The sequence below is a fragment of the Amblyraja radiata genome, chromosome 28 (assembly GCF_010909765.2).
Source record: "Amblyraja radiata isolate CabotCenter1 chromosome 28, sAmbRad1.1.pri, whole genome shotgun sequence".
NCBI lineage: Eukaryota > Metazoa > Chordata > Chondrichthyes > Rajiformes > Rajidae > Amblyraja > Amblyraja radiata.
The window spans coordinates 26,276,183-26,301,794 of record NC_045983.1 but is presented as its reverse complement, the minus strand read 5'-3'; the positions used below and the strand labels follow the sequence as shown (position 1 = coordinate 26,301,794).

Below are 25,612 nucleotides of genomic sequence, written 5' to 3'. Positions count from 1 at the left end.
GTTGATTTGAGTTTAAGGCAGGGGTTATGGAACAATTGTACTTGGGCCAAGCTACCAGCCCTTGATCAGAATTTGTCTTCCATATCTTTTTTAAAACTTTTTTTTTTTCCACATTATCTGCATAGCCAGTTAATTATTTGTAATATGGTAGTATAAATATCTATAGAATGGAACAATGGTAGCTTTCACTGAATGGCCTTAGTTGCGTTACTTGGGGAAGCTATGCAAATGGTACCTTGTTAACATGGCAGTCACTTTCTTGTTTCAAACTCACCAAGGATGAAGATTGTATGCTTCTTCCACTCTATGCAGGAGAATGTTTTGGAAGGAATGATCTGGTCTCTACAAGACTGGAAAAAAATAAGTTTAATATAAAGGGAAACATTTTGGTTTGTGTTCCATTAAGAACATTTATTAAAACAACAGATGGACAATACTCTGATAATCAGTCAAGCATTCAGTCAGTGCACTGACACACACACATATGTTGCATCATGTGGCACCTTACATTACAACCATGTCCTGTGGACAATGGCAGATATATTGCCAACATATTGCCTGATACCCTGGGCATCTGATTCTCCACCATCAAGAAGCAGAGACATTGCACTCCCATCTACAGCCTTAGATCATCATTGTATTCACTATGTTGGAGAAGTGAACTTTAAGCCCAGTAATCAATTCACATATGGATTTTTGCTTAATGTCTTCCTGGAAGTATTTTTCAGTTCTACTTCCTGGAGGCCCTCCAGTGCATTCAAATGCTTGTCTTGGCCTTTCTACGAATCCTTCGAAACAATGCCAGTTTGGCACATATTCCTCCAGCAATGACTGAAACAGTGGACAGACACAAAAAGCTGGAGTAACTCAGCGGGACAGGCAGCATCTCTGGAGAAAAGGAATGGGTAACGCTTTGGATCGAGACCTTTCTCCAGTCTGAAGAAGGGTCTTGACCCAAAACGTCACCTATTCCTTTTCTCCAGAGATGCTACCTGACCAGCTGAGCTACTCCAGCTTTTTGTGTCTATCTTCGGTTCAAACCAGCATTTGCCGTTCCTCCCTACACAATGACTAAAACAGTGTCTCACATAAATTAAACATTACTTCTTTGTCTTTAAGTTTAATGTCCTGTGTATAGACCTTTATATTTAATACCGCATATATAAAACCAGAGCATTTGTCTTTTTCAACTGTACAATGCTGAATCAACATCTTGGAAACATTCACCAAACAAAAATATGATTGTACCTTCATCCCATAGACTGCAGAAGTTCAAGAAATTAGACCATCATCATCACCACCATATTCTCAAGGTCAGTTAAGAGAGCCCAGTAGATGTTTGTCTTCCCAATCACGCCCATATTTTTTGACTGGATATTAAAAGAAATTCTCCCTGCTTTAATGCAAGCAGACTATCCTTATCTCTTCATTCTTCGCTGCTAATAACTCTTGGTGCCCTTGTGTACACTGTCTATCGCAAAATGTACCTCTGTGCTGTTTCACTCATTGAATTTAATCTGCCATTCATCTGCCCACTCTCCTGTGCCCTCTGCAATGCCACACAAGTAGTCAATTTGGTTCCATGGACGGCCATTGTTCTTGACCGTCAGTTCACATCATTCATATACTGCAAACAAACAAGTCTCAGAGAGAATGTCCTTGGTGTTCCACAGCCCACATCCTACTGATCTAAATAAAAACTAAATTCATTTGCAATGCTCTAGATTCTTGTCTATTCTTTTGAGCAAAACCTTAAGCATTACGAAACAGATATTTGTTTCAGTATTAATAGTGTATATACAAAATACTGGAATAATCAGAGGGTCAGGCAGCATCTCTGGAAAAAGTGAATAGATGATGTTTCAGAATCGGGACCCTTCTTCAGAATCTTCATAGTTGGATAAAAGATCCCGACCAGAAACGTCACCTTTCTATTATCTTCAAAAATGCTCCCCTCCCGCTTAGTAACTCCAGCATTGCGTGTCTATCTTGGTATAAACCAGCATCTGCAGTTCCTTTTTATTATATATTATATTAATAGTGTCGACATATTTTTTTTAATAGGTAAGAGGAATAGTCTGGCTGTTTTGCTGAGATATTTCATGGTCCATTTAGTGCAATTAGGAAATGCAAACAGCGGAAACATTTTACAATATCATTCAAATTAAGCTTCCAGAATAATTTTTTTTTTTAGAAAGATTTTGCTTGCGTGGCAATGTTCAGAATCTTCAAGACTGCAACTTTGCACTTTTTGAATGTTTAGCACAACCTTGATAAGGTGTTATGAAGTAAAGTGTCTCCACAATTAACCCAATCAGCTGGTCAGGGAAGTTACCTGTGCGGATTGAATTTGGAGATCTGGGATTCTTTTTCCGACAATTGACTTCAGGAGATATCCTCGAAATATTAGAAAATTTGCAGACTGGGCACTTCAGTAGTAAAGGAAGTTTAATGGTGATAAATGTATACTGATCCACTTCAATAAGAAAAAGGAAGACAGCCATGCTGCACTTTGGAATATAAGAAACAAATAGGGCAGGTGTGCACAGGAGTCACGGGACACAAATGATTATGAAAAGCAATATTACTGGTCAGCAAAATAGGTAACTAATCTCTGGAATTTATTTCTAGAAGTTTGGTTCAATGGTTCTTTATTGTCACGTGTACTGAGGTACAGTGCAATTTGATTTGCCACAGTCATACAAAAAAAAAGCAACAAGATACATAACTACATAAAGATTAAACATAAATTTAAACAGCCACCACAGCGGTGTGTGAGAATCCCCAGGGCACACATTATAAGTGGAGACTCACAGCCATCGGTTCAATGTCCGGGCCACACACACGCTCCTTCACCGTGATGTGACCAGAGTTGCACCGACCGCTGTCACTGTCTCTGCAGTCCCTGTCCGCCCGAACAGTCAGAAAGCCGTCCACACTCGCACCAGACTAAATTCTATTGTGTAGTGTCATCTTCTTGATTGCATGGCTGCATGGTAACTCAGATTTCACTGTACCTTAATTGGTGCACGTGACAATAAATGTGAACTTGAACTTGATGGCCTCATGGAGCGATGTCCTCGCAAACACCGAGATCACTGCACTCACGGCAATAGAGATGTAATGAAACTGTCTGTGTTACTCTTGTTGTTACCTGTGTAAAGTGAAATACTGTTTGAGCGAGCCTGAACAGTTGAAGTGCCAGAATATAAAATTACTAATCAAGTATATAAAATGATGACAGGCATAGGCAATAAGACAATCAGACCCTTTTTCCCAGGATGGAGATATTAACTACTAGAGGACATATCTTTAAGGTGAGAAGGGCAAAGCTTGAAGGACATGTGCGGGGCAATTTTTTTATTTTTTTTTACATAGAGTGTGGTGGGTGCCTGGAACGTGCTGCCTAGGGTGGAGGTGGAGGCAGATACAATAGTGGTATGTAAGAGACTTTTGGATAGGTGCAGAAATGCACGGACATGGATAATGTGCAGGTCTTGCTGTTATGCTCAGCACAGACATTGTGGCCCAAAAGATCTGTTCCATGTATTGCATGTAACAGTTAGGCTGCAATGAAGCATATTGTCCATATTTGTGGGCGATGCTATAGAAAAGACATGGATGTGCAGGAGCAAGAAAATGCAATGGAAGGTTTACTGGATGGTAATTAGGAATGAGCAATTTCAAGTGTTGGGAAAATTGAATGAGTATTTTTCCTTAGGTGAGGGAGAACTTAGGGGTGACCTTCAAACGTGAAAGATAATGTTCAAAATTATGATTGGGTTGGAGGTGGAAGTCTACAGAGAATACTTCTGCTGGAGAAAATTCATGACAAGGTGCCTTGAGTTGAAAACAGATAGCAATAAATCAAAATTAAAGAGATCTCTTACCCTCGAGGGTGGAACGCTTACACCCACAGGCAATAAATGAAAAAACGAAGGCAAATAAAAATGATGATATAATAAGGGAAATTAGGTGAACACATGACAGAAAAATAGAAGTAGAATAAAATGCTGCAAAACCTGAAATGAAAAAGATAACGTGAGAGGAATTCCACGGTTGGAATGGCCTGTTCTTGACACTTTAATCTACTTCAGCGGTTGATTTGAAGCCACCCTCAGGATCCCTGCTACATAAGATGTACCATGTGCTGCCGAGCATTAGTCTTTTGAGGCTTCTCACCACAGATAAACAACTGGGCCAGACATATACAAGTGTAACAAAACATATTTTAAATAAAGAAGTAGAAACAAGGGATTGCAGATACTGGTTTACCGCGGAAAGACACAAAACGCCAGAGTAACTCAACAGGTCAGGCAGCATCCCTGGAGTACATGGATAGGTGATGTTTTCAGTCAGGACTCTCCTTGGACTGACCAGACTGATCGAAATGCTGAGTTACTTCACCATTTTGAGTCCATCCAAATTTTAGATAAATCCTTATTTGAATACTGAACTGAAGTCTTACTCATGCAGAATACCCTTGGTCAGTGCGGATACGGTGGTGGGTCCTCCACTGCCCCAAGATTGCCAGCTACCTGCACTTGGACCATGTAGTTGTCTCCAGAGTTGTCTTCTACTGAGAGTCTGGCTTCCAACTCATTGGTGTGGCCCAGGGATAGTGTGGTGCAAGATTTCTCCCAGAGTAATACTTGCTGCATCAAATAAAGTCTTTGACAGCTAATGAAATTATGTACCTATTAAAATACTCAAAATAACACTAAGACACACTTAAAGGCAATTAAATATATTTAAACTAACTAATGAAGTCAATTAAGAAAGGTTCACTTGGCACTCCTCCAGCGGCTAACTCTGCCCCCTTTGATTTCAATTAGATTGCTGCACATCAGTTAAGATTAACCTGTTGCAGGCTAATGGGTACTTTACCCAGCTGGAAGCCTGCAATGTTCACAATACTCCAGTTTAGACATGCAGACAATACTGGGCATTGGAACATATGCAGATAATGACAGGATCACCCTGGCCAAAGCTCTGGTACCTGGCGGAACTGTTCATTAGTCTCCTGCCAGCAGTCTCTTCCTCATCTAAAAATTAGATTAAATCCAAAAAGCACCTCAAACATCCCACTGACACAAGACGCAAGGGGTAGGCCATCTAGGACTGAGATGAGGAAACGCTTTTTCGCCCAGAGAGTTGTGAATTCTCTGCCGCAGAAGGCAGTGGAGGCCAATTCGCTGGATGTTTTCAGGAAGGAGTTAGATAGAGCTCTTAGGCCTAACAGAATCAAGGGATATGGAAGAAAGCAGGAAAGCGGTACTGATTTTGGATGATCAGCCATGTTCATATTGAATGGCGGTGCTGGCTCTGAATGGCCTACTCCTGCACCTATTTTCTATGTTTCTATGTTAAGACAACTTGATGATAGTTTCAAGCCTGTGCAAGGGTCATGGAGGTGAACAAGGCTCAATGGAGATTACAAATTCAAGACCTATGATGGATGTATGATATCAATGTCCTGATGCAGAGTCTAGATTCAAAACATGGACCATCCCTCTGCCTCCACAGATGCTGCCTGGACTGTTGAGTCCCTCCAGCGCTCTGCTTATTGCTCCAGGTTCCAGCAGCTGCAGTCCCTTGTGTGTCAGTTTACACATTATAGGTTGCGTTGAGTCATACAGCTGGGAAACACAAACGCTGCTTGTGTGCCCACCATCGATATTTCTCACCATCAGGATACAACAGGGCAAAACATATTGGCGTGACAAAACATATTTTAAATAAAGCCCTGTTAGCCTATTGAACTAAAGTCTTACTCATTCACAAAATCTAGGTTAGTGTTGACATAGTAGTGGATTCTCCATAACACCAGGATTCCAAGCTGTTTACACTTGGACCATGTAGTTTTCTCCAGCCATGATCCAGAATATTGGCTTCCAATATGACTCTGGCTCCCAACTCACTGGTGTGGCCCAGGATAGCATAGCACAATTCCTCGCCCAGAGTAATAGTTAGCTACACACATAGAAAGACTTTGACAGCTAAATGAGATCCTGCTGCCATTAAAAATACTGAAAGAAAACTCTACGATACTTAAAATGCAACCATTTACAGTAATCCTACACTAATCCCATTCTATTCCCCAAATTTCCATCAGCCCCCTCTCCATCACATTCCCCTATTCACCGAGACACCAGAGACAGGTTACAATGGCCAATTAACCTGCAGTCGGGAGAGTAATCTCTCGTGTAGGCACTGATAATATATTTCACAGGGAAGGCAGAGTTTTTGTTTTAATTTTGAAGCTTGCCCCTCCATGCCCTCAGAAAAATTCTGCTCCATTTGAGACCGGTTGAGGATTCTTCTTTCCCCCAACAAAGTGTTCCCGTTCGTCCCTGTCTTGTCTGTTGGCTCTGGTATGGGGTTGCCATCTTCCTGCAGTGCAATTCCACAAGCTTGCCAGAGGAACCTGAGCAAAGGCCAGCTGAAGTTGGTCTGAAAGCTCATCTGGCTGCAGCACTCCTAGTGGCCTCTTTGGTCTGACTTTGAATGAATGAATGAATGAATGAATGAATGAATGAATGAATGAATGAATGAATGAATGAATGAATGAATGAATGAATGAATGAATGACTGAATGAATGAATGAATGAATGAATGAATGAATGAATGAATGAATGAATGATTGAATGAATGAATGAATGAATGAATGAATGAATGAATGAATGAATGAATGAATGAATGAATGTATGAATACTTGATTGTCACATGTAACAAGTCATAGTGAAATTCTTTGCTTGCATACCCAAGGTATGCAAATAGTCGCCCATAAAGGGCGCTTACACAGCTACAAAGTACCCCTGCCCCCCTTTGTTGTTCCCCCCCTCCCCTCCTCAAGGTGGTCCTCAAGGTTATGAGTTTAAGAGTTAAGTTTATTGTCGCAGTGAAAAGCTTTTGTTGCGTGCTAATCCACTCAGTGGAAAGACAGCTGAAAGGAAGGGAGCTGAAGGGAGAAAGACACTTTCTCCCGCGTCTCTGGGAGAAATGTCTGATACTGAATATCACACGTTGAAGTTGAAGCAAAAATAACATAAGCAGTGGTTTTCTTCCCCTCTTGTTATGTAAATCAGAAAACCTAAGTAATAACAATCCAATTTTGTTCACCTTAATATGAAGTATAGTCAGATTATTCATGGAAGGATGGAGAATAGAATGGTTGGTGAAGAATAGAATGTGAAGATAGACACAAAAAGCTGGAGTAACTCAGCGGGACAGGCAGCATCTCTGGAGAGAAGGAATGGGTGACGTTTAGGGTCGAGACCCGTCTTCAGACTGAAAAATAGAATTCCGCACATGGTGGAGGATAGAAAGTCATTCAAACTCTTCAAAAGAGAATTGGATAGGTTCTTGAGAGAGAATAACCTTCTTGACTGTAAAGAATGTGCATGAAAAGGTTGATTTACTAAGCCTCAGTAAGGGGCTGCATCTTATCTTTTTGTGTGATTCTATGTATTTGCTCTGACTGAAATAACTATATTTCCACACGGCATCCCAGTGGATTATGGCGGTACCACACTGGTATCACACGAGTCCCTCCCGGCTTGCAGTCATTCTGTAAAATCCAACGGTTTTGATCACGTTCTGTGTTCTTTGTCTTAGGGTTGAACCAATCCTGGCCAGAATCAAAGAAGACAGAAAGCGAATAATTCTTCCTTCCATTGACAACATCAAGCACGAGACATTTGAGGTGCAACGTTATGAGAATAGTGCCCATGGTTACAGCTGGGAGCTCTGGTGCATGTACATTAGTCCTCTGAAGGAATGGTGGGAACAAGCAGACCCTACATTGCCGATCAGGTCAGTTGTCCTTTTAGTAGTATTTTTGTTACTATCCTTTCAGACTAATGATAAAACAATGTAAGATGTGGATTATTAACAGTGAATCCCTGGCTGTGCTTGAGAGACAGATTTTTAATGAAGCCCACCCAATGATTCATGTGTGGGATCAGGAATCAGGGCCAAGGCATTAAGTGGCACGATGCATGCATGTATTGTTTGCAGCATGCAATTAAAATAAAGGTTTAGATCAATCACTGAGGACAGTTTTTACTTTCTCGAACTTATTTAAATTAGACCTCTGCAAGGAGACCTCTAGGCATGGAGCTATGACCCCCTTCATTGTGCAATATCATTTGTTGTTGGTTCGGAATTAACAACAATGGTTCAATGGTTCAGAGGTGCCATATTTGTCACATGTGCAGCTGCATAGAGAAATTCTGTTTGCATATTATTACATGTGGGCGTCGCCATGTTTTGGCACCGTTTTCAAAGTCCAGATGTCCGGTCTGCCCACGCGCGCGTTCTACTGGAGGAGCTGCCGATCCAGGTAAGCACCGGGCTCCTGTAGGGCCTTCCTATGTCACCTTCGCCCGGCGCGACACACGAACCGATGCCCCTCTCCTCGCTCGGCCATCTTAGTGCCCTGGGGGCACCACCTGCAGCCGACCTCGAAGGCACTGGAGGCATTGCCCCGGTTCACCCTCCCACGTGCTCCTCACGACCGATGTATCCAGCGGCTCCCTGTCCGGCACTGTGGTCCGCCGAGCCTTAGAGCGCAAAACAGCCCGTGCTCTCATCCAAAAAATCCGGCATGGTGGCGCAGCGGTAGAGTTACTGCCTTATAGCGCTTGCAGCACCGGAGACCCGGGTTCGATCCCAACTACGGGTGCTGTCTGTACGGAGTTTGTATGATGTTCTCCCCGTGACCTGCGTGGGTTTTCTCTGAGATCTTCAGTTTCCTCCCACATTCCAAAGACGTACAGGTTTGTAGCTTAATTGGCTTGGTGTATGTGGACATTGTCCCTAGTGTGTGTAGGATAGTGTTAATGTGCAGGGATCGCTGGTCTGTGCGGACTCGATGGGCCGAACGGCCTGTTTCCATGCTGCATCCCTAATCTAAACTAAACTAAACTAAAAAGAAGATAGACACAAAAAGCTGGAGTAGCTCAGCGGGACAGGCAGCATCTCTGGCGAGAAGGAATGGGTGACGTTTCGGGTCGAGACCCTTCTTCAGACTGTACACATTAAACTAAAAAGAAGGCTTGAAGTGGGGAAAGAAGGCTTGCCTGATTTCTGCTTAAAGTGGATGTCCTTATCTGAACCTTTGAGCAGTCTGGCATAGAAGACAATGATAAATTGTTCTCTAATGTACTAGACATCTCAGTGTCTTACAAGTGATTTATTCTTTTCTTGAGGGAGGGAGGCCTGCTCATTCCCAATGTCAGGTGTCCAACATCACAACCTGTGAGATCAGTCATGCATCAGGGACACATGACCGATCATCCCATAATCATTCTGCCGCTTCAACCAGTAGGAGACTCAGTCCAACAGTAGTGTGGTATTGAACAGGCAAGTTAGCGCCAGGCATTGCCCCTGAGATTGGCACTGCATTTGCACACAATGTCAGCAGGAAACTCATTCCCTAATGGTCTTAGATGAAACTTCATGGTGCCCAGTGGAGTATTTTACTGGGCGTTTACTTGTCCAGTACAGTCTTAGGCCAAGGTCATCTCTGCGTAAATGCTGGAATCCCCAAAGACCTCATTTAGGATGAACAATGAGGAAGAGGGGAGTACAGTGTACTGAACTTTCCTGCACAGAAAGTAGTTGTTTTAACAAGCTCAGCTGGCTGAAGGAGACTATCTTCTACGCTACAGACTGAAGGGCCATTGGGATCAAAACCACCTTGGGAGAAAGGCTGTATGAAATTTGCCAGCTATGCCCACTTTCATTGAGATTAATCCATTGACTTTGCTTGAATCAACAGTAGATGTCCTGGTGACTGTCTTGTGCTGTTGCACAGTGTTATGGGACCAGTTGCCAAGGGCTCCGATCTGAATCAGTCTGAGGAAAAGTCCCAACCAGAAACGTCGCCTGTTCATTCCCTCCACAGATGCTGCCTAACCCGCGGAGTCATCCCAGCACTTTGTGTTTTGCTCAAGATTCCAGCATCCGCAGGTCCTTATGACTCCAAGTGCTACTGTTCACTGTTATTCCTTTGCAGGATTTTGGGAGAGAATCCCGCTTGTATTTTGCCTCCCCAGAACACCATCGTCCAGAGTTCAAGGAGCTGGGGGTGGGTACGGGGGGAGGGTGGGGAGGGAGCACAAGGAGCAGGAGGAAGGGCTGGGAGAGAGATTTTAAAAAAAAACTCCGTTTCCTTCCAAGATCCCAAAGAATAGGATAAAATCTTAAGGAGCAACTCTCCAAACAAAGCGATTCCAAACTCTTCAGGAGCTGAATAACATGGATAGCTCTGTTATTGTTCAAAAAGATGATCAAATGTATGCAGATACATAGAAACATAGAAAATAGGTGCAGGAGTAGGCCATTCGGCCCTTCGAGCCTGCACCGCCATTCAATATGATCATGGCTGATCATCCAACTCGGTATCCTGTACCTGCCTTCTCTCCATACCCCCTGATCCCTTTAGCCACAAGGCCAATACATCAATATCCGAGTTCATAAAAGTGCTTGGATAGACAGACGTTACCAGTGTTTGAAAGGGTGCTACGAATGAACTGCGGGGGCTCTGATATAAAGGGAACAAATGAACTGAAGGAATGGACCAGACAGAATATAAGAATTATCGACCAGCCTGATGGATTGGAAGGTCAGAGCCGTTCAGTCTGACGAGCACATGGGTTTTCAACGCTAGAGAATTGGAGGAACACAAGTCTTTTTGTTGATGGATATTAGTTATGATAGTCTATGACAGGTAAACTTAATTAACCTCCCGAGATTTCAGCTTTATTAACATATTTTCTGAGCCTCACGTCTCATAGCCTTGAAAAGTAGCCAGGCTTATTTATCTTTGATCTTGTTTTTCCAATGTTTTGTTGAAGGTTGCCAGGTGTCTCCTTGCAAGTGTATGTGTTAATACGGTGGCAGTTTCTACACTCTGGGCTGATAAGATACTGATTAAACCGTTCGAAGTAGTATTTTGACAGCAGTGTCACCGTTGCAACATTTAAACCGTGCAGCTTAGAAATTTCCATTATTACTTTGGACAAGTTATAAAAGAAGAAAAAACTTCCACTTGGATGGGGGTTCGATGATTTGCATCACTACATTGTTTTATTCGGTTCTTATCGTCCAGGCAGAGTATTCCTCAGTTTGCAGCCCGCTGGCCAAAATAGATGTGATCCCCTGAATACCTTCAATAATTTCGGAACTAAGAAAGAGGGAAGGACAGGGTAATAATAATAATAATAATGGATGGGATTTATATAGCGCCTTTCTAATACTCAAGGCGCTTTACATCGCATTATTCATTCACTCCTCAGTCACACTCGGTGGTGGTAAGCTACTTCTGTAGCCACAGCTGCCCTGGGGCAGACTGACGGAAGCGTGGCTGCCATTCTGCGCCTACGGCCCCTCCGACCACCACCAATCACACACAGATTCACACACATTCACACACAGGCAAAGGTGGGTGAAGTGTCTTGCCCAAGGACACAACGACAGTATGCACTCCAAGCGGGATTCGAACCGGCTTCCTTCCAGTCGCCAGCCGAACACTTAGCCCATTGTGCCATCTGTCGTCCCAAGGGTAGACAGTCAGAACCTTTTTCCCCAGAGTGGATATGTCCAATGCGAGAGGGCATAGCTATAAGGCGAGAGGGGGGAAGTTTAATGGAGATGTGCGGGGCATTTTTTTTTACACAGAGAGTGTTGGGGGCCTGAAACGCACTGCCAGGGGTGGCGGTGGAGGCAGATAGGATAGTGGCATTTAAGAGGCTTTTACATTGGCACCTGGATGTGGAGGGAATAGGAAAATATGGATCATGTGCAGGCAGCTGAGATCAGTTTTGATTTGGCATCATGTGCAGGCACAAACATTGTGGGCCAAGGGGCCGGTTCCTGTGCTGCACTGTTCTATATTCTTTGACTCTCAGAGAAGTTCACAGCCAGTGAATTACTCTGAAGTAATGTCACCTTTACTAAGTAACAAATATATAGTGTCTAAATTGTGCACAGCAAAATCGTACAAACCACAGTGTGATAAGGAAAATGTTCTCCTGTATGTTGTAACATTGCAGTAATGTAAGCCAAGAACTTAGCCAGGGAAACAGGAGTGTTCATCCACACACTATGCACATGTTAAGTGGATGGAGACCAAAAGCTGAGTATGGCACTCAGCGTTATTGTGCGGGGATCGCTGGTCAGCGTGGACTCGGTGGGCCGAAGGTCCGGCTTCTGCGCTGTATAGAAACATGGAAACAAAGAAAATAGGTGCAGGAGTAGGCCATTCGGCCCTTCGAGCCTGCACCGCCATTCAATATGATCATGGCTGATCATCCAACTCAGTATCCTGTACCTGCCTTCTCGCCATACCCCCTGATCCCTTTAGCCACAAGGGCCACATCTAACTCCCTCTTAAATATAGCCAATGAACTGGCCTCAACTACCTTCTGTGGCAGAGAATTCCAGAGATTCACCACTCTGTGTGTGAAAAAATGCAGGATATAAGCAGGATACATACTAGTTCATAAATTAAACTAAACTAAACTAAACTAAACTGGGACAATGACAGGCCTTAGGTGTTTAAGATGGAGGTAGATACATTTTTGAAAGATTACGGAATTAAAGCAAACTGGCATTGAAGAGGAGTTGACGTCAGGCATAGATCAGCCATGAATATTTGGAGGGGTAGGTGGCCTGCTCCCTTTTCTTGTGCTCTTGGGTACAACAGATCAAGGAAAGACTCATCAGTCTAGGGTTTCTCGGCTGCTCAGACAGCTTGCAGAAGAAGCAATACCTTGCATTTGTTGTGTGCAACCAACCGTCTACTATTTCCCATTAATTGTAGGCCCAGGAGTCAAATATAATTCCTCCATTGCATAATGTTATCTAAATATTTACCATGAGCCCTTGTATAATCTTCCCCTGGATTGTAATAAATTAGATACTTCATTCACCCACAGATTAGGCTATAAATAGTGAGACAGATGACCAAATCATAAATGGATATATGAACAGAAATAACGTCAAATCTATGTACATATTCCCTCACTAGGTTACAAATCTGCTCCACCTAGATGTAACCAAATTGAGCACAAAGTTCCTTGATTTTAACCCTTTTCTCACTTCACCTAACAGACTAGAAAGAAATGATGTAAGATTGTAGGAATCAACATCTCCAAGCAGTCATACTTCCAGCTAGGGGTGGCACGGTGGCACAGAGGAAATGCCTTACAGTAGCAATGTTACAAAATTTTGAGATTTAAAAAATCAAGTCTGCAATTTATCCCATCAGATAAAGCATAAAAATAAGTTTAATTTGACACCCAATTCACTTTCATATCTCAAGTATTTAAAAAGTTATGGCCATTTTCATACTCGGAAATGAGCATCTTGTTCCCTATTGATTTTCTATGGACGTAACAAAAAAGCTGTGATCGTGAACAGTCAAAAGCCCATAACTTTCTTAAAAATTAAGAGAACTGAATGAAATTTTCAGTTATCATAGATTGAAGCATTCTGAAACAAATATAAAATAATCTTACTTGGATGACCTGAAATTAAAGCATATAATTAGTTAGTTACCTAATTGTAGCTAATTTCAGACTTCAATTACTAGATCTAAACATCTATCCATTTCTTAATAAATGATTAACATTTTTAAATAGCCTAAATGTCCAAATAATATTCACAAATAATTCACAATAAAACATGATTTTAAAATCTCATTTACATTAATTTATAGGCCAAATGGAAGGAATTCAGTGTTTAATTGCTGTAAATAAATGCCCATTTAAATCAGCTTTCCAGTGGGTCCCTGTGGAACGCGCTGGTTTAGAACGTTCACATTGCGGTAGATTTGTGCCCTCAAATGCCCAGAAAAATACTGCGGGATATAATGGGGCCAAAATGAGCTACTCGCAATATTAAACTTTGTATAAAGGGATCTATAGAAGCATACCTTCAGTTGACTGCTTTATGAGACCCTGCGGTTGCTGGTGGTCGCGGGTTTAGAGATTGATTTTTAAACTACTATAACTATTATACGAGGCCTTTAAAACTAATAATAGCTTTTGCGACGGGGTCTTCCAGCGATTTTTCGTTAATAATTAACTAGGCTGAACATCTGCGATTTGAACAGCCTAGAGAAAATCGCGTTTTAAACCCGCCCCCCTCTAAACGGCGCCAAAATCGCGCACACCCGCAGCGGCAGATTTTCAGCGACGCTTCAGGTAGGCTTTGCAACATACCTACTTACAGCACCAGAGACCTGGTTTCAATCCTGACTACGGGTGCTGTCTGTTTGGAATTTGTACGTTCTCCCTGTGACCACGTGGGTTTTCTCCGGGCGCTCCGGTTTCCTCCGCCACTCCAAAGGTATATAGGTTTGTAGGTTAATTGGCTTTGGTAAAATTGTAAATTGTCCCTTGTATAGGAGAGTGTTAATGTATGGGAATCGCTGGTCGATGCGGACTCGGTGAGCCGAAGGACTTGTTTCGTGCTTTATCTCTGAACTAAACTAAATTAAACTACAGTAATATTAACAATGATGATTGTACTTTCCTCCCGTGACCTGCGTGGGTTTTCTCCGGGATCTCTGATTCTTTTCTTTAGATGGAGTTAGTGCGCGGGTATCGCTGGTCAGCACGGATTCGGTGGGCCAAAGGGCCTGTTTCTGCACTGTTTCTCTAAATCAAACTTATTAAACGGGCGGTCACGGTGGCGCAGCAGTAGAGTTGCTGCCTTACAGCGAATGCAGTGCCGGAGACCCAGGTTCGATCCCTACTTCGGTTGTCTGTACGGAGTTTGTGCGTTCTCCCCGTGACCTGCGTGGGTTTTGTCCGAGATCTTCGGTTTCCTCCCACACTCCAAAGACGTGGCTTGGTAAATGTAAAAATTGTCCCTAGTGGGTGTAGGATAGTGTTAATGCGCGGGGATCGCTGGTCGGCGCGGACCTGGTGGGCCGAAAGGCCTGTTTCCGCACTAGTCCCCCCAGCTAGACACCTGAATAAAGATCGAAAGCAAGATTCCTGAATGTCAAACAATGGTTTGTTAAGCCCCTGTCCCACTTAGGAAACCTGAACGGAAACCTCTGGTGACCTTGCGCCCCACCCAAGGTTTCCGTGAGGTTCACGGAGGTTTTGGTGACTTTCTCTAACGGTCGAAAGTGGTTTCCGCGTAGTCAAGGCTTCTTCTATGTTCCTGCGATTATTTCAACAAATTCAAAACCGGCCTCGACTAAAAATAGGTTGCCGTTAAGTCGAAGCCAGTGGAGTGGGGTCGTTATTTACTTACAGGCAGTCGAAGGCAATCTCATTCGCTGACCGGCCATTTTGATTGGCTCATTGGAGTTTTCAGCAAAGATCCTATAGGATCCTATAGGATCTTTGGTTTTCAGGACCTAGAAGATCCGCCGGAAGGTAAAATGCCCGCTAACTTTATTAAACTTCTTTAAACTGTCTCCACGCCTTCTCCCCCCCCCCCCTTCTCTCCCCTTCACCCCCCTTCTCTCCCCCTTGTCTCCCCTTCTCTCTCCTTCCCTCTCACCTTGTCTCCCCTTCTCTCTCCTTCTCTCTCCCCTTCCCCGCCTACCCCCCCTTCTCCCCCCCTTCTCTCCCCTTCTCTTCCCCTTCTCTCTCCCCTTCTCACCCCTTCTCTCCTCTTCGCTCCCCTTCTTCCCCTCCCCCCCTTGTCTCCCCTTGTCTCCCCTTCTCTTCCCCTTCTCTCTCCCCTTCTCTGTCCTTCTCTCCCCTTCGTTCCCCTTCTCTCCCTTCCTCCCGCTCTCTCCAAAGGACTTACCGTGCTTTGTGGAAGCCTTCCTCTTCGTCGCGCAGACAGCGCTCCTCCGCTGTCCCTGGCCCCCACCTTCGCAGTGTGTGTGTGTGTGTGTGTGTGTGTGTGTGTGTGTGTGTGTGTGTGTGTGTGTGTGTGTGTGTGTGTGTGCGTGTGTGCGTGCGTGCGTGCGTGTGTGTGTGTGTGTGTGTGTGTGTGTGTGTGTGTGCGCGGTCGGTAGCAAAGATCCTGTAGGATCTTTGGTCAGTTGATGCAGCTCGCGCTTCGGTGGAGGCTTTCCAGGCGAGTGACCAAAACCTCTGGCGACTCAGGGAAACCTTGGGTGGGGCGCTAGGTCACCAGAGGTTTCCGTTCAGGTTTCCTAAGCGGGAAAGGGGCATAACTGGTCATTCCTTAGACCTTCGTGGCCAACCTCTCTATCAGCTTACAACATGCAGCTTAATACTTGTAACATTATGCAACATAATCCTTGGCATTGCCAATAGCATATGTGATGTATAAATGGATCCCATCCCTTAAAGCTGCCTTTAATCAGAATTAATTCTGAATACATCAAAGTGGGCAAATGTAAAAGCGCTTACAAGTTCTCCTTCGTTAACTCATGACATATGAAGGGATGAGTATTACTGAACTTATTCCAATATCCTTCTGGGCTTATGGAGAATTATTCTTTTCACTCGGGTAACAGTTCAATTTTTATTTTTCCCTTTATGAGTTTGTTCCAAAATTAACCTTTATGTCCGACACTGACAATTGAAACGCTGACAATTTTCTTACAAACTCTATTCTGTGAAGTGATTTGCAAGGCAAACTAAAGAAAAGATTCAAAGATATGCTCAAAGTCTTCTTGAAGAAATGCAACACTTCCAATGATTCATAGGTTTAAGGGGAGGGGAGAAAAATGTGATAGGAACCCGAGGGGTAACTTATTCTTACAAATGGTAGGTACACAAAAAAGCTGGAGAAACTCAGCGGGTGCAGCAGCATCTATGGATCGAAGGAAATAGGCAACGTTTCGGGCCGAAACCCTTCTTCAGACCCTTCTTACAAATGGTGATGGGTGTATGAAACAAACAGCCAGAGGAGGTAGTTGAGACAGGTACTATCGCAACATTTGAAGAAACATCTAGAAGGGTACATGGATAGGACAGGTTTAGAGGGAAATGGGCTAAATAGCCATTTGGGACGAGTATAGATGGGATATGTTGGTCGGTGTGGGCAAGTTGGGCCGAAGGGCTTGTTTCCTTGCTGTATGACTATATGGTTGCTGGGAATCCATAGCCATGAATTCTCAGAATGGAGAAGGAGCATTCAGGATGGTATTGAGAAGCCAATCTGCAGTTTGCATATCGGGCTGATAGATCTGTGGATGACACAGTCAACCTGGGCCTGCACTTCATCCTCCAGCACCTAGATCACCAGGGGACCTATGCGAGGGTTTTGTTTGTTGATTTTGCTCTGCGTTCAACACCATTGTGCCAGAGCTACTACACTCCAAACTTTCCGAGTTGAACCCCTCTGTCGGTGGATCACCAGCTTCCTGACAGACAGGAAGCAGTATGTGAGGCTGGGAAAGCATATCTCGGACCCGCAAACCCTCAGCATAGGAGCACCGCAAGGCTGTGTACTCTCCCCTCTCCTCTACTCTCTCTACACCAACGACTGCACCTCCACTGACTCCCCTGTAAAGCTTCTCAAGTTTGCGGATGACACAATCCTGATTGGACTGATCCAGGATGGGGAGGAATTTGCCTACAGACAGGAAGTGTCACAGCTGGCGTCCTGGTGCCGTAGCAACAACCTGGAGCTCAATGCTCTTAAGACAGTGGAATTGATTGTAGACTTTAGGAGAGCTCCCCCTCCCCTCACCCCACTCCCCATCAACAACACCACAGTCACATCTGTGGAGTCTTTTAACTTCCTGGGAACCATCATCTCCAAGGACCTTAAGTAAGGAGCTACCATCGACTCCACAGTCAAAAAGGCACAATAGAGGATGTACTTCCTGCGGCAGCTGAGGAAGCACAATGTGCCACAGGCAACGATGGTCCAATTCTACACGGCCATCGTAGAGTCTGTGCTCACCTTCTCCATCATGGTCTGGTTTGGCTCAGCCACCAAGCACGACATCCGGAGGCTGCAGCGAAATGTCCGATCAGCTGAGAAGGTTGTTGGCTGCAACCTTCCTTTCATTGATGAACTGTACACTGCAAGGGCCAGGAAGCGAGCGGGTAAGATCTTCTCTGACCCCTTTCACCCTGGCCACAAACTCTTTGAATCACTTCCCTCTGGAAGGCAACTCCGGACTGTCACAGCTGCCACAGCCAGACATAAAAACAGCTTTTTTCCACGACTAGTAGCTCTACTCAATAACCAAAAATCTGTAGCCTCCTTTTGCTTTGGTATTTTATTTAATTCACATGTTTAATCAATATTATTTTATTATTAATATTTAATGTATTATGTGTCATTCTTAACTGTCACTGTTTGTCATGTTGTCACTTGCGGGCAGAGCACCAAGGCAAATTCCTTGTATGTGAATACTTGGCCAATAAACTTATTCATTCATTCATTCATTCACATCCATGCACTGGGAGCTCACAGAGGCACTGTGTATGTGGCAGAATGAGAGCACCACCTCGCAAACTACCCACCGTCTCCATCTGCAGTTCCCCATCAACAGCCGCCTGTGATCTGACTGTCTTCAGATGTTCAATGGCAGAACCACCAAGAATAACAAAGTTGTAACAGTGTGAATGGTAGTCAACTGTTATAAACATCTAATGGTAGTCAACCGTTATTTATATATTCACAAACAATACTACAATTTGACGGTCCAGTTAATTTCTGATCAGTGGTGACCTTGCCTCCCCCTCACTCTTCGCCATGTGATTTGGTGATGAAAAAGTCATTGAAAGAAGTCAGGTGAAGCTCTGGAACTCTCTGCCACAGAAGGTAGTTGAGGCCACTTCATTGGCTATATTTAAGAGGGAGTTAGATGTGGCCCTTGTGGCTAAAGGGATCAGGGGGTATGGAGAGAAGGCAGGTACAGGATACTGAGTTGGATGATCAGCCATGATCATATTGAATGGCGGTGCAGGCTCGAAGGGCCGAATGGCCTACTCCTGCACCTATTTTCTATGTTTCTATGAATGACAGAGTCAAGTTGTTGGATTTACATTTGGACATGGATGTGGACGCTGCCTGGCACTTAAATGTTGCTGCTTTATTATATGAGGAGTTGTGATTGGTACTGGACAAGGTGGAATCATCTGTGAAGCAGCTGTAGATGGTTAGGCCTAGGATTCATTCAGTAATATTCAGGGGCTGAGATCATGGACTTCTCACAACCTGAACCATCTTCCCTTGAGTCTGAAGAAGGGTCTCGACCCGAAACTTCCCTATTCCTTTTCTCCAGAGATGCTGCCTGACCCACAGTTACTCCAGCACTGTGTCTTATCTTCGGTGTAAACCAGCATCTCCAGTTCACATCTTCCCCCAAGCAAGCTCTGAATCTACCTGTGGAGTCAAGAGTGTTTAATTGTCATGAGTACCACAAAACAGAACAATAGGATTCTGACTTGTAAACACCGCGTTTATAGAAACATAATAAACAAATAAGAATCAATAAATGTAAAAACCGCAACATTAGTGCTTAAAAGCCCGAAGACCTTTGTGCAACCAAGATAACTCATGGTTCCTAGTTTAGTTGGTGTTTGTAGTGTTAAAAAGCCTGACGGGAAGAAGCTGTTCTTGAACCTATACATCACGGTTTTCAGGCTCCTGTCCCTCCTTCCCGCTGGAAGGAGAGAAATGAGAGCACGGCCAGGGTAATGTGGGTCCTTGATGATGCTGGCTGCCTTTTTGAAGCAACACCTGCTATAGATCCCTTCGATGGTGCGGAGGTCAGTACCTGCAATGGACCAGGCAGTGAGAACCACTTTTCGTAATCTCCTTCATTCATTCCTGGGCCATTCCTGGGCCAAGTTACCGAACCAGGCCATGATGCAACCAGTCAAAATGCTCCCGACTGTAGGTTGCAAGAAAGAGTTTCTTGTAGACGGACACAAAGTGCTGGAGTAACTCAGTGGGACAGGCAGCATCTCCGGAGAGAAGGAATGGTGCGAGACCCTTCTTCAGTCTCAATCTGAAACGCCACCCATTCCTTCTATCCAGAGACACTTCCTGTCCTGCTGAGTTACTCCAGCACTTTGTGTCTATCGTTGGTGTAAACAAGCATCTGTAGATCCTTCCTTACAAGAGTTTCTTGTAAATTGATGTTGCTCTATCTTTACTTTGCCACTGTAATACATTCTAAAATTAATCATGATTAAAATGGATTCGCTGAACATGCACTCTTAATCCCATTGTGCCAGAGATACACACAGCCAGTCGATGTTCAATGACAGGGATGATGCTTGACAACCTTCATTGTAAGCCTCGTGTTTATGCCAATATATCTGATTTTCTTTCCAGTCTACGTCTTGTAATATCTCATAGAGCTTATCCGTATTGTAAAAATATTCAGACGCAGGTCTCCAGAGAACATTTTAATAGCGCAGGTTAAGTGGGGTCTGTGAAAGTGAGAAGCTTCGTCTCGAAGGAAGTGCTAGTTACAAGTGCATCAGCAATGGTCTGAGTAGATAATCTACTGAAGGATGTAGAACATTGTGTTGTTAAGCTGTGAAATAAAACTGTCATTATTGAGGTTTTACATTGTGTGCCCAAAAGAGTTTCAGTTGGCACAGAGAATTGACTCAGATTTACTTTGATCTTTGGGTACAATACATAACATGTTTAATTGCAATGATTTAGTTCAAGGAGGAATGTGAGACGTGTGAAATCCACAGCAAACTGAGCAATTAGTTCAAGTTCAAGTTCAAGTGAGTTTATTGTCATGTGTCCCTGTATAGGACAATGAAATTCTTGCTTTGCTTAAGCACACAGAAAATAGTAGGCATTTACTACAAAACAGATAAATGTGTCCATATACCATGATATAAATATATACACACATGAATAAATAAACTGGTAGTGCAAATAACAGAAAGTGGTTGCTAATAATCAGAGTTTTGTCCGAGCCAGGTTTAATAGCCTGATGGCTGAGGGGAAGTAGCTATTCCTGAACCTGGTTGTTGCAGTCTTCAGGCTCCTGTACCTTCTACCTGAAGGTAGCAGGGAGATGAGTGTGTGGTCAGGATGGTGTGGGTCTTTGATGATACTGCCAACCTTTTTGAGGCAGCGACTGCGATAAATCCCCTCGATGGAAGGAAGGTCAGAGCCGATGATGGACTGGCAGTGTTTACTACTTTTTGTAGTCTTTTTCTCTCCAGGGCGCTCAAATTTCCGAACCAAGCCACGATGCAACCGGTCAGCATGCTCTCGACTGTGCACCTGTAGAAGTTAGAGAGAGTCTTCCTTGACAATCCGACTCTCCTTAATCTTCTCAGGAAGTAGAGGCGCTGATGAGCTTTTTTGATAATTGCGTTAGTGTTCTCGGACCAGGAAAGATCTTCAGAGATGTGCACCCCCAGGAATTTGAAGTTCTTGACCCTTTCAACCATCGACCCGTTGATATAAATGGGGCTGTGGGTCCCTCTCCTACTCCTTCCAAAGTCCACAATCAGTTCCTTGGTTTTGCTGGTGTTCAGGGCCAGGTTATTGCGCTGGCACCATATGGACAGTTGCTCGATCTCTCTTCTGTACTCTGACTCATCCCTATCAGTGATACGCCCCACAATAGTGGTGTCGTCAGCGAACTTGATGATGGAGTTCGCACTGTGGTTCGCTACGCAGTCATTAGGTAGATTACTCAGTACAACGTTTCATTTCAGAAGTATTTATTTTTAACTACTCCCACCATCATGTATTTAAAATGTGAAATTAATGTCGGTCCAATCTACTTAATGATATATAGTATCCGCACATTCCCCGCCTTTTGGGTGTGCAATGCAATATTATTTTCTGTAATCGAGTTAGATGTTCGGTGCAGTAGATAATATCATTCATATCTAAGCCCAAGTCTTGCTGTGCCTGTTGCTCATCAGATCAATATGTACAGTAGATGCATAATGAGACCAGTTCATCAGCAATGTGTGATCATTGAATCGTGTGATGGCATTCTAGATGGCAACTGCTGTGGTCCATCACTGAACTGGTTGGGTAGTCATTGGCAATGTGCAGCGTAGTTTTATGACATGGAGACACAAGGAACTTTAGATGCAGGAATATTGAACAAAACTCAAAGTGCTGGAGTATCCCAGCGGGTCAGGCAGTATCTCTGGAGGGAATGGATCGGCAAAGTTTCAGACTTTTAATAAGGGTCCTGACCTAAATATCACCTAAAAATCGCCTAAATATTCCCTCCAGAGATGCTGCCTGACTGAGTTACTTCAGCACTTTGTAGTTCTGCTGGGGGAGCAGTACAATATTGGAGGTTGAGTATGTGCAGGACTTTCATGGTAATACCCAGTCATAAGATGGCAGATTGAATCCTGATGGGCAGTCTGTGGGATCTGTATCCAGATACTTATTGGTACTGATTGGTATTATTATTGATTTAATATTGCCATGTGTACTGAGATACAGTGAAAAATTTTGCTCAAAGTTTCGTGAAAATGTTCATGAAAATGTTTTAATCACGACTAATTGTAGAGACCATTTTACAGTGTTTTTAATTTAAACTGAGACTGCCATGTCTTATGCTGCAGACGTCTGCTGTACTGTACGGCTGTGGCACATTGCACAGAGAGATTTTTAATGGTAGATGAGTTCAATGATTTTGACTGATTATATTTTTTATGAGTTTTAATGGAAATAGTGCATCATTTATTTTACATTGATTAACCGCCTTTTTAAACATTGAAACTAGCAATGCTTCACAAATGTTTTTCCACTTTACTAAAATCACAGTGAGCCTTACTCGGGCGTGAGCCACTTTACCTCGCAGTTTCCTTGAAGCAGAAATAAAGGGGACAGCAAAACTCCCAACGTAGTGTAAGAACATTTACACAGATCATCCATTCTTAATGTCAGCAAATGGACCCAGGCAATCTCCAACAATGGAAAGACTCACAAATCACCTTTCTGTGTAATTAAAATGTGTTTATAACAATTAAGATGGAATGCGTGAGAAGATATTAATGCATTTGAAGCATGTGAGCTCAGCAGTTTGATTTACAGCTTGCAATTGATTCGTAGAAGGTGGATGACAAGAAGTCCAGTTAAATAAAACTTAAAGCACGAGACTTTACTTGTTAAAAGCAGATATTATTTGTACTTTGCCAAGGACTTTATACGTTGGTGGGATCTCTTTGGTTTGTGAGTCACAATACAGTGTTTTATTGTTTCATCTTGTGCATTAGGGAGGTTTGTGCTGTATGAATACGACTTGCTGTAATCTAAATTATTTTAACATAAATTTTAAGAAATTGTGTACACACGGCACTGTCAGCCCATCTTTGGATTTGGTGATGGATTTTGGTGGCTCTGTTGTTTTTCGGCCCATACTCCTCCCCTCCCTCCCCCAGTGTATGTGGGACAAACCTATACCTAATGCTACTGAAGATAGACACAAAATGCTGGAGTAACTCAGCAGGACAGGCATCATGTCTGGAGAGAAGGAATGGGTCACGTTTCGGGTCGAGACCCTTCTTCAGACTCTATGTCAGGTGAAAGGGAAACGAGAGATATAGATAGTGATGTAGAGAGATATAGAACAACTGAATGAAAGATATGCAAAAAGTAATGATGATCAAGGAAAGGTGGAGTCCACAATGATCCATCAGGTGATAACGAGTTATACAGACAGTGCAACTTTAAACAGGACGACAGCCCTCTGCAGTTCTTTGTGTCTGCCACGCAAGTGATTGCATAACACTATGGAAAACAACATCTCGGCCATCCAGTGGTGATGCAGCCTTTGGCCTCTCCAAGGTAGTGGTGAAGGTTTTCGTGAAGGCATACTAGCTAAAGTGAAAGTGTCTTCCCCACTGTTCTTTGGTAAAATTCAGAGGGAGAATTATTCCTTCAGATTGAGTAACTTTCTCTCGTTCTTCGTCCAGGAGCTAATCCTGCCCTGAAATTCCATTAATCATTCCTGATGTCATTGCAACATCCCAAATGATTGCGTACCAATTCACTCATGCCTAGAAACAATGGGTTTGTTCAATTTATTCACTCCGTATGCAACCAAAGAACTGTTAATAGCAGTAAACACCTTCATAAGGTCATAAGGGATGGGAAAAGAATTAGGCCATTTGGCCCACCAAGTCTACTCCGCCATTCAATCATGGCTGATCTATCTCTAACTCCTAACCCTATTCTCCTGCCTTCTCCTCATGACCTCTGACACCTGTACTAATCAAGAATCTATCTATCTCTGCCTTAAAAATATCCACTGACTTGGCCTCTACAGCCTTCTGTGGCAAAGAATTCCATGGATTCACCACCCTCTGACTAAATAAATGTTTCCTCATCTCATTCCTAAAAGAAAGTCCTTTAATTCTGAGGCTATGACCTCTAGTCCTAGACTCCCCCTAGACTCCTCCACTCGTGGAAACATCTTCTCCACATCCATTCTATCCAAACCTTGTACATTCATGGCAACAGAAAATAAGATCTCTAATCGTTAACTACTGTATCTTGAAGCTTTTTGAAGATCCCTCGAAATATCATTGATGGGATGGGGGGAACGGGAAAGGGGTTTATTTGCCGGCTGTTGAACACATAATCAACACATTGAACTCAAATATATTATCATTAGCAACAAATACTGATTGAGTGTTAATTAATGTGCAGAAAATATTGCTCATGGGAAAGCAATTTTCGGTGGAGCAGCTGTAGATTGTTCCACTCCTCACAGCGCCAGAGACCCGGGTTCAATTCTGACTACCGTTGCTATCTGCGCAGTTTGTATGTTCTCCCTGTGCCCACTTGGCTTTATTCCGAATGCTCCGGTTTCCTCCCTCATTCCAAAGATGTGTAGGTTAATTGGCTTCTGTAAATTGCAGAGGATTGTGGAGGATTCAAAGGTGGGATACCATCGAAATAATGTACAGCTGATTGATGGTCGGCGTGGACCCGGTGGACCGAAGGGCCTGTTTCCATGCTGTGACTCAAAACTCTCAACCAGTTCTGGTTCTGATGAAAAATGGTTGAAACACTAACTCTGTCTTTCTCTCTCCACAGACATTATGAAACATTTGAATATCTGCAGCATTTCCTGTTTTATATTTTGTATTAGTGTTAATGCCTTCAATAATAGTGGCCAGCAGTTAAAAAAAAATGCATGTCGAACGTCACCCATTGTAACCAGAACTCTGCACAACATATCTGTACCTTTCACCTGTTTTAATTTATTATAGAAGGTAATAGTTTCCGTAACCTTTTTAACATGGAAACATAGAAACATCGAAAATAGGTGCAGGAGTGGGCCATTCAGCCCTATGAGCCAGCATCGCCATTCAATATGATCATGGCTGATCATCCAAAATCAGTATCCTGGTCCTGCTTTCTCCCCATAATCCTTGATTCTGTTAGTTCTAAGAGCTATATCTAACTATCTCTTGAAAACATTGAGTGAATTGGCCTCCACTGCCTTCTGTGGCAGAGAATTCCACAACTCTCTGGGTGAAAAAGTTTTTCCTCATTTCGGTCCTAAATGGCCTACCCCCTTATTCTGTGAACCCGAGCCTGAACATTTTTCCTGCATCTAGCCTGTCCAATTCTTTAAGAATTGTATATGTTTCTATAAGATCCCTTCTCATCCTTCTAAATTCCAATGATATAAGCCCAGTCGATCCATTCTTTCATCATATGTCAGTCCCGCCATCTCGGG

General features: G+C 43.4%; 1 protein-coding gene across 1 annotated transcript in view; it reads left to right on the top strand.

The window, feature by feature from the left end:
• Positions 1-25,612, top strand: part of galnt17 (polypeptide N-acetylgalactosaminyltransferase 17) — a 318,360-nt gene that overhangs the window by 129,756 nt on the left and 162,992 nt on the right. The window contains exon 5 of the mRNA XM_033046150.1: positions 7,618-7,815. Coding sequence (XP_032902041.1) covers positions 7,618-7,815 — 198 coding nt within the window. The remainder of the gene's footprint in view (positions 1-7,617; positions 7,816-25,612) is intronic.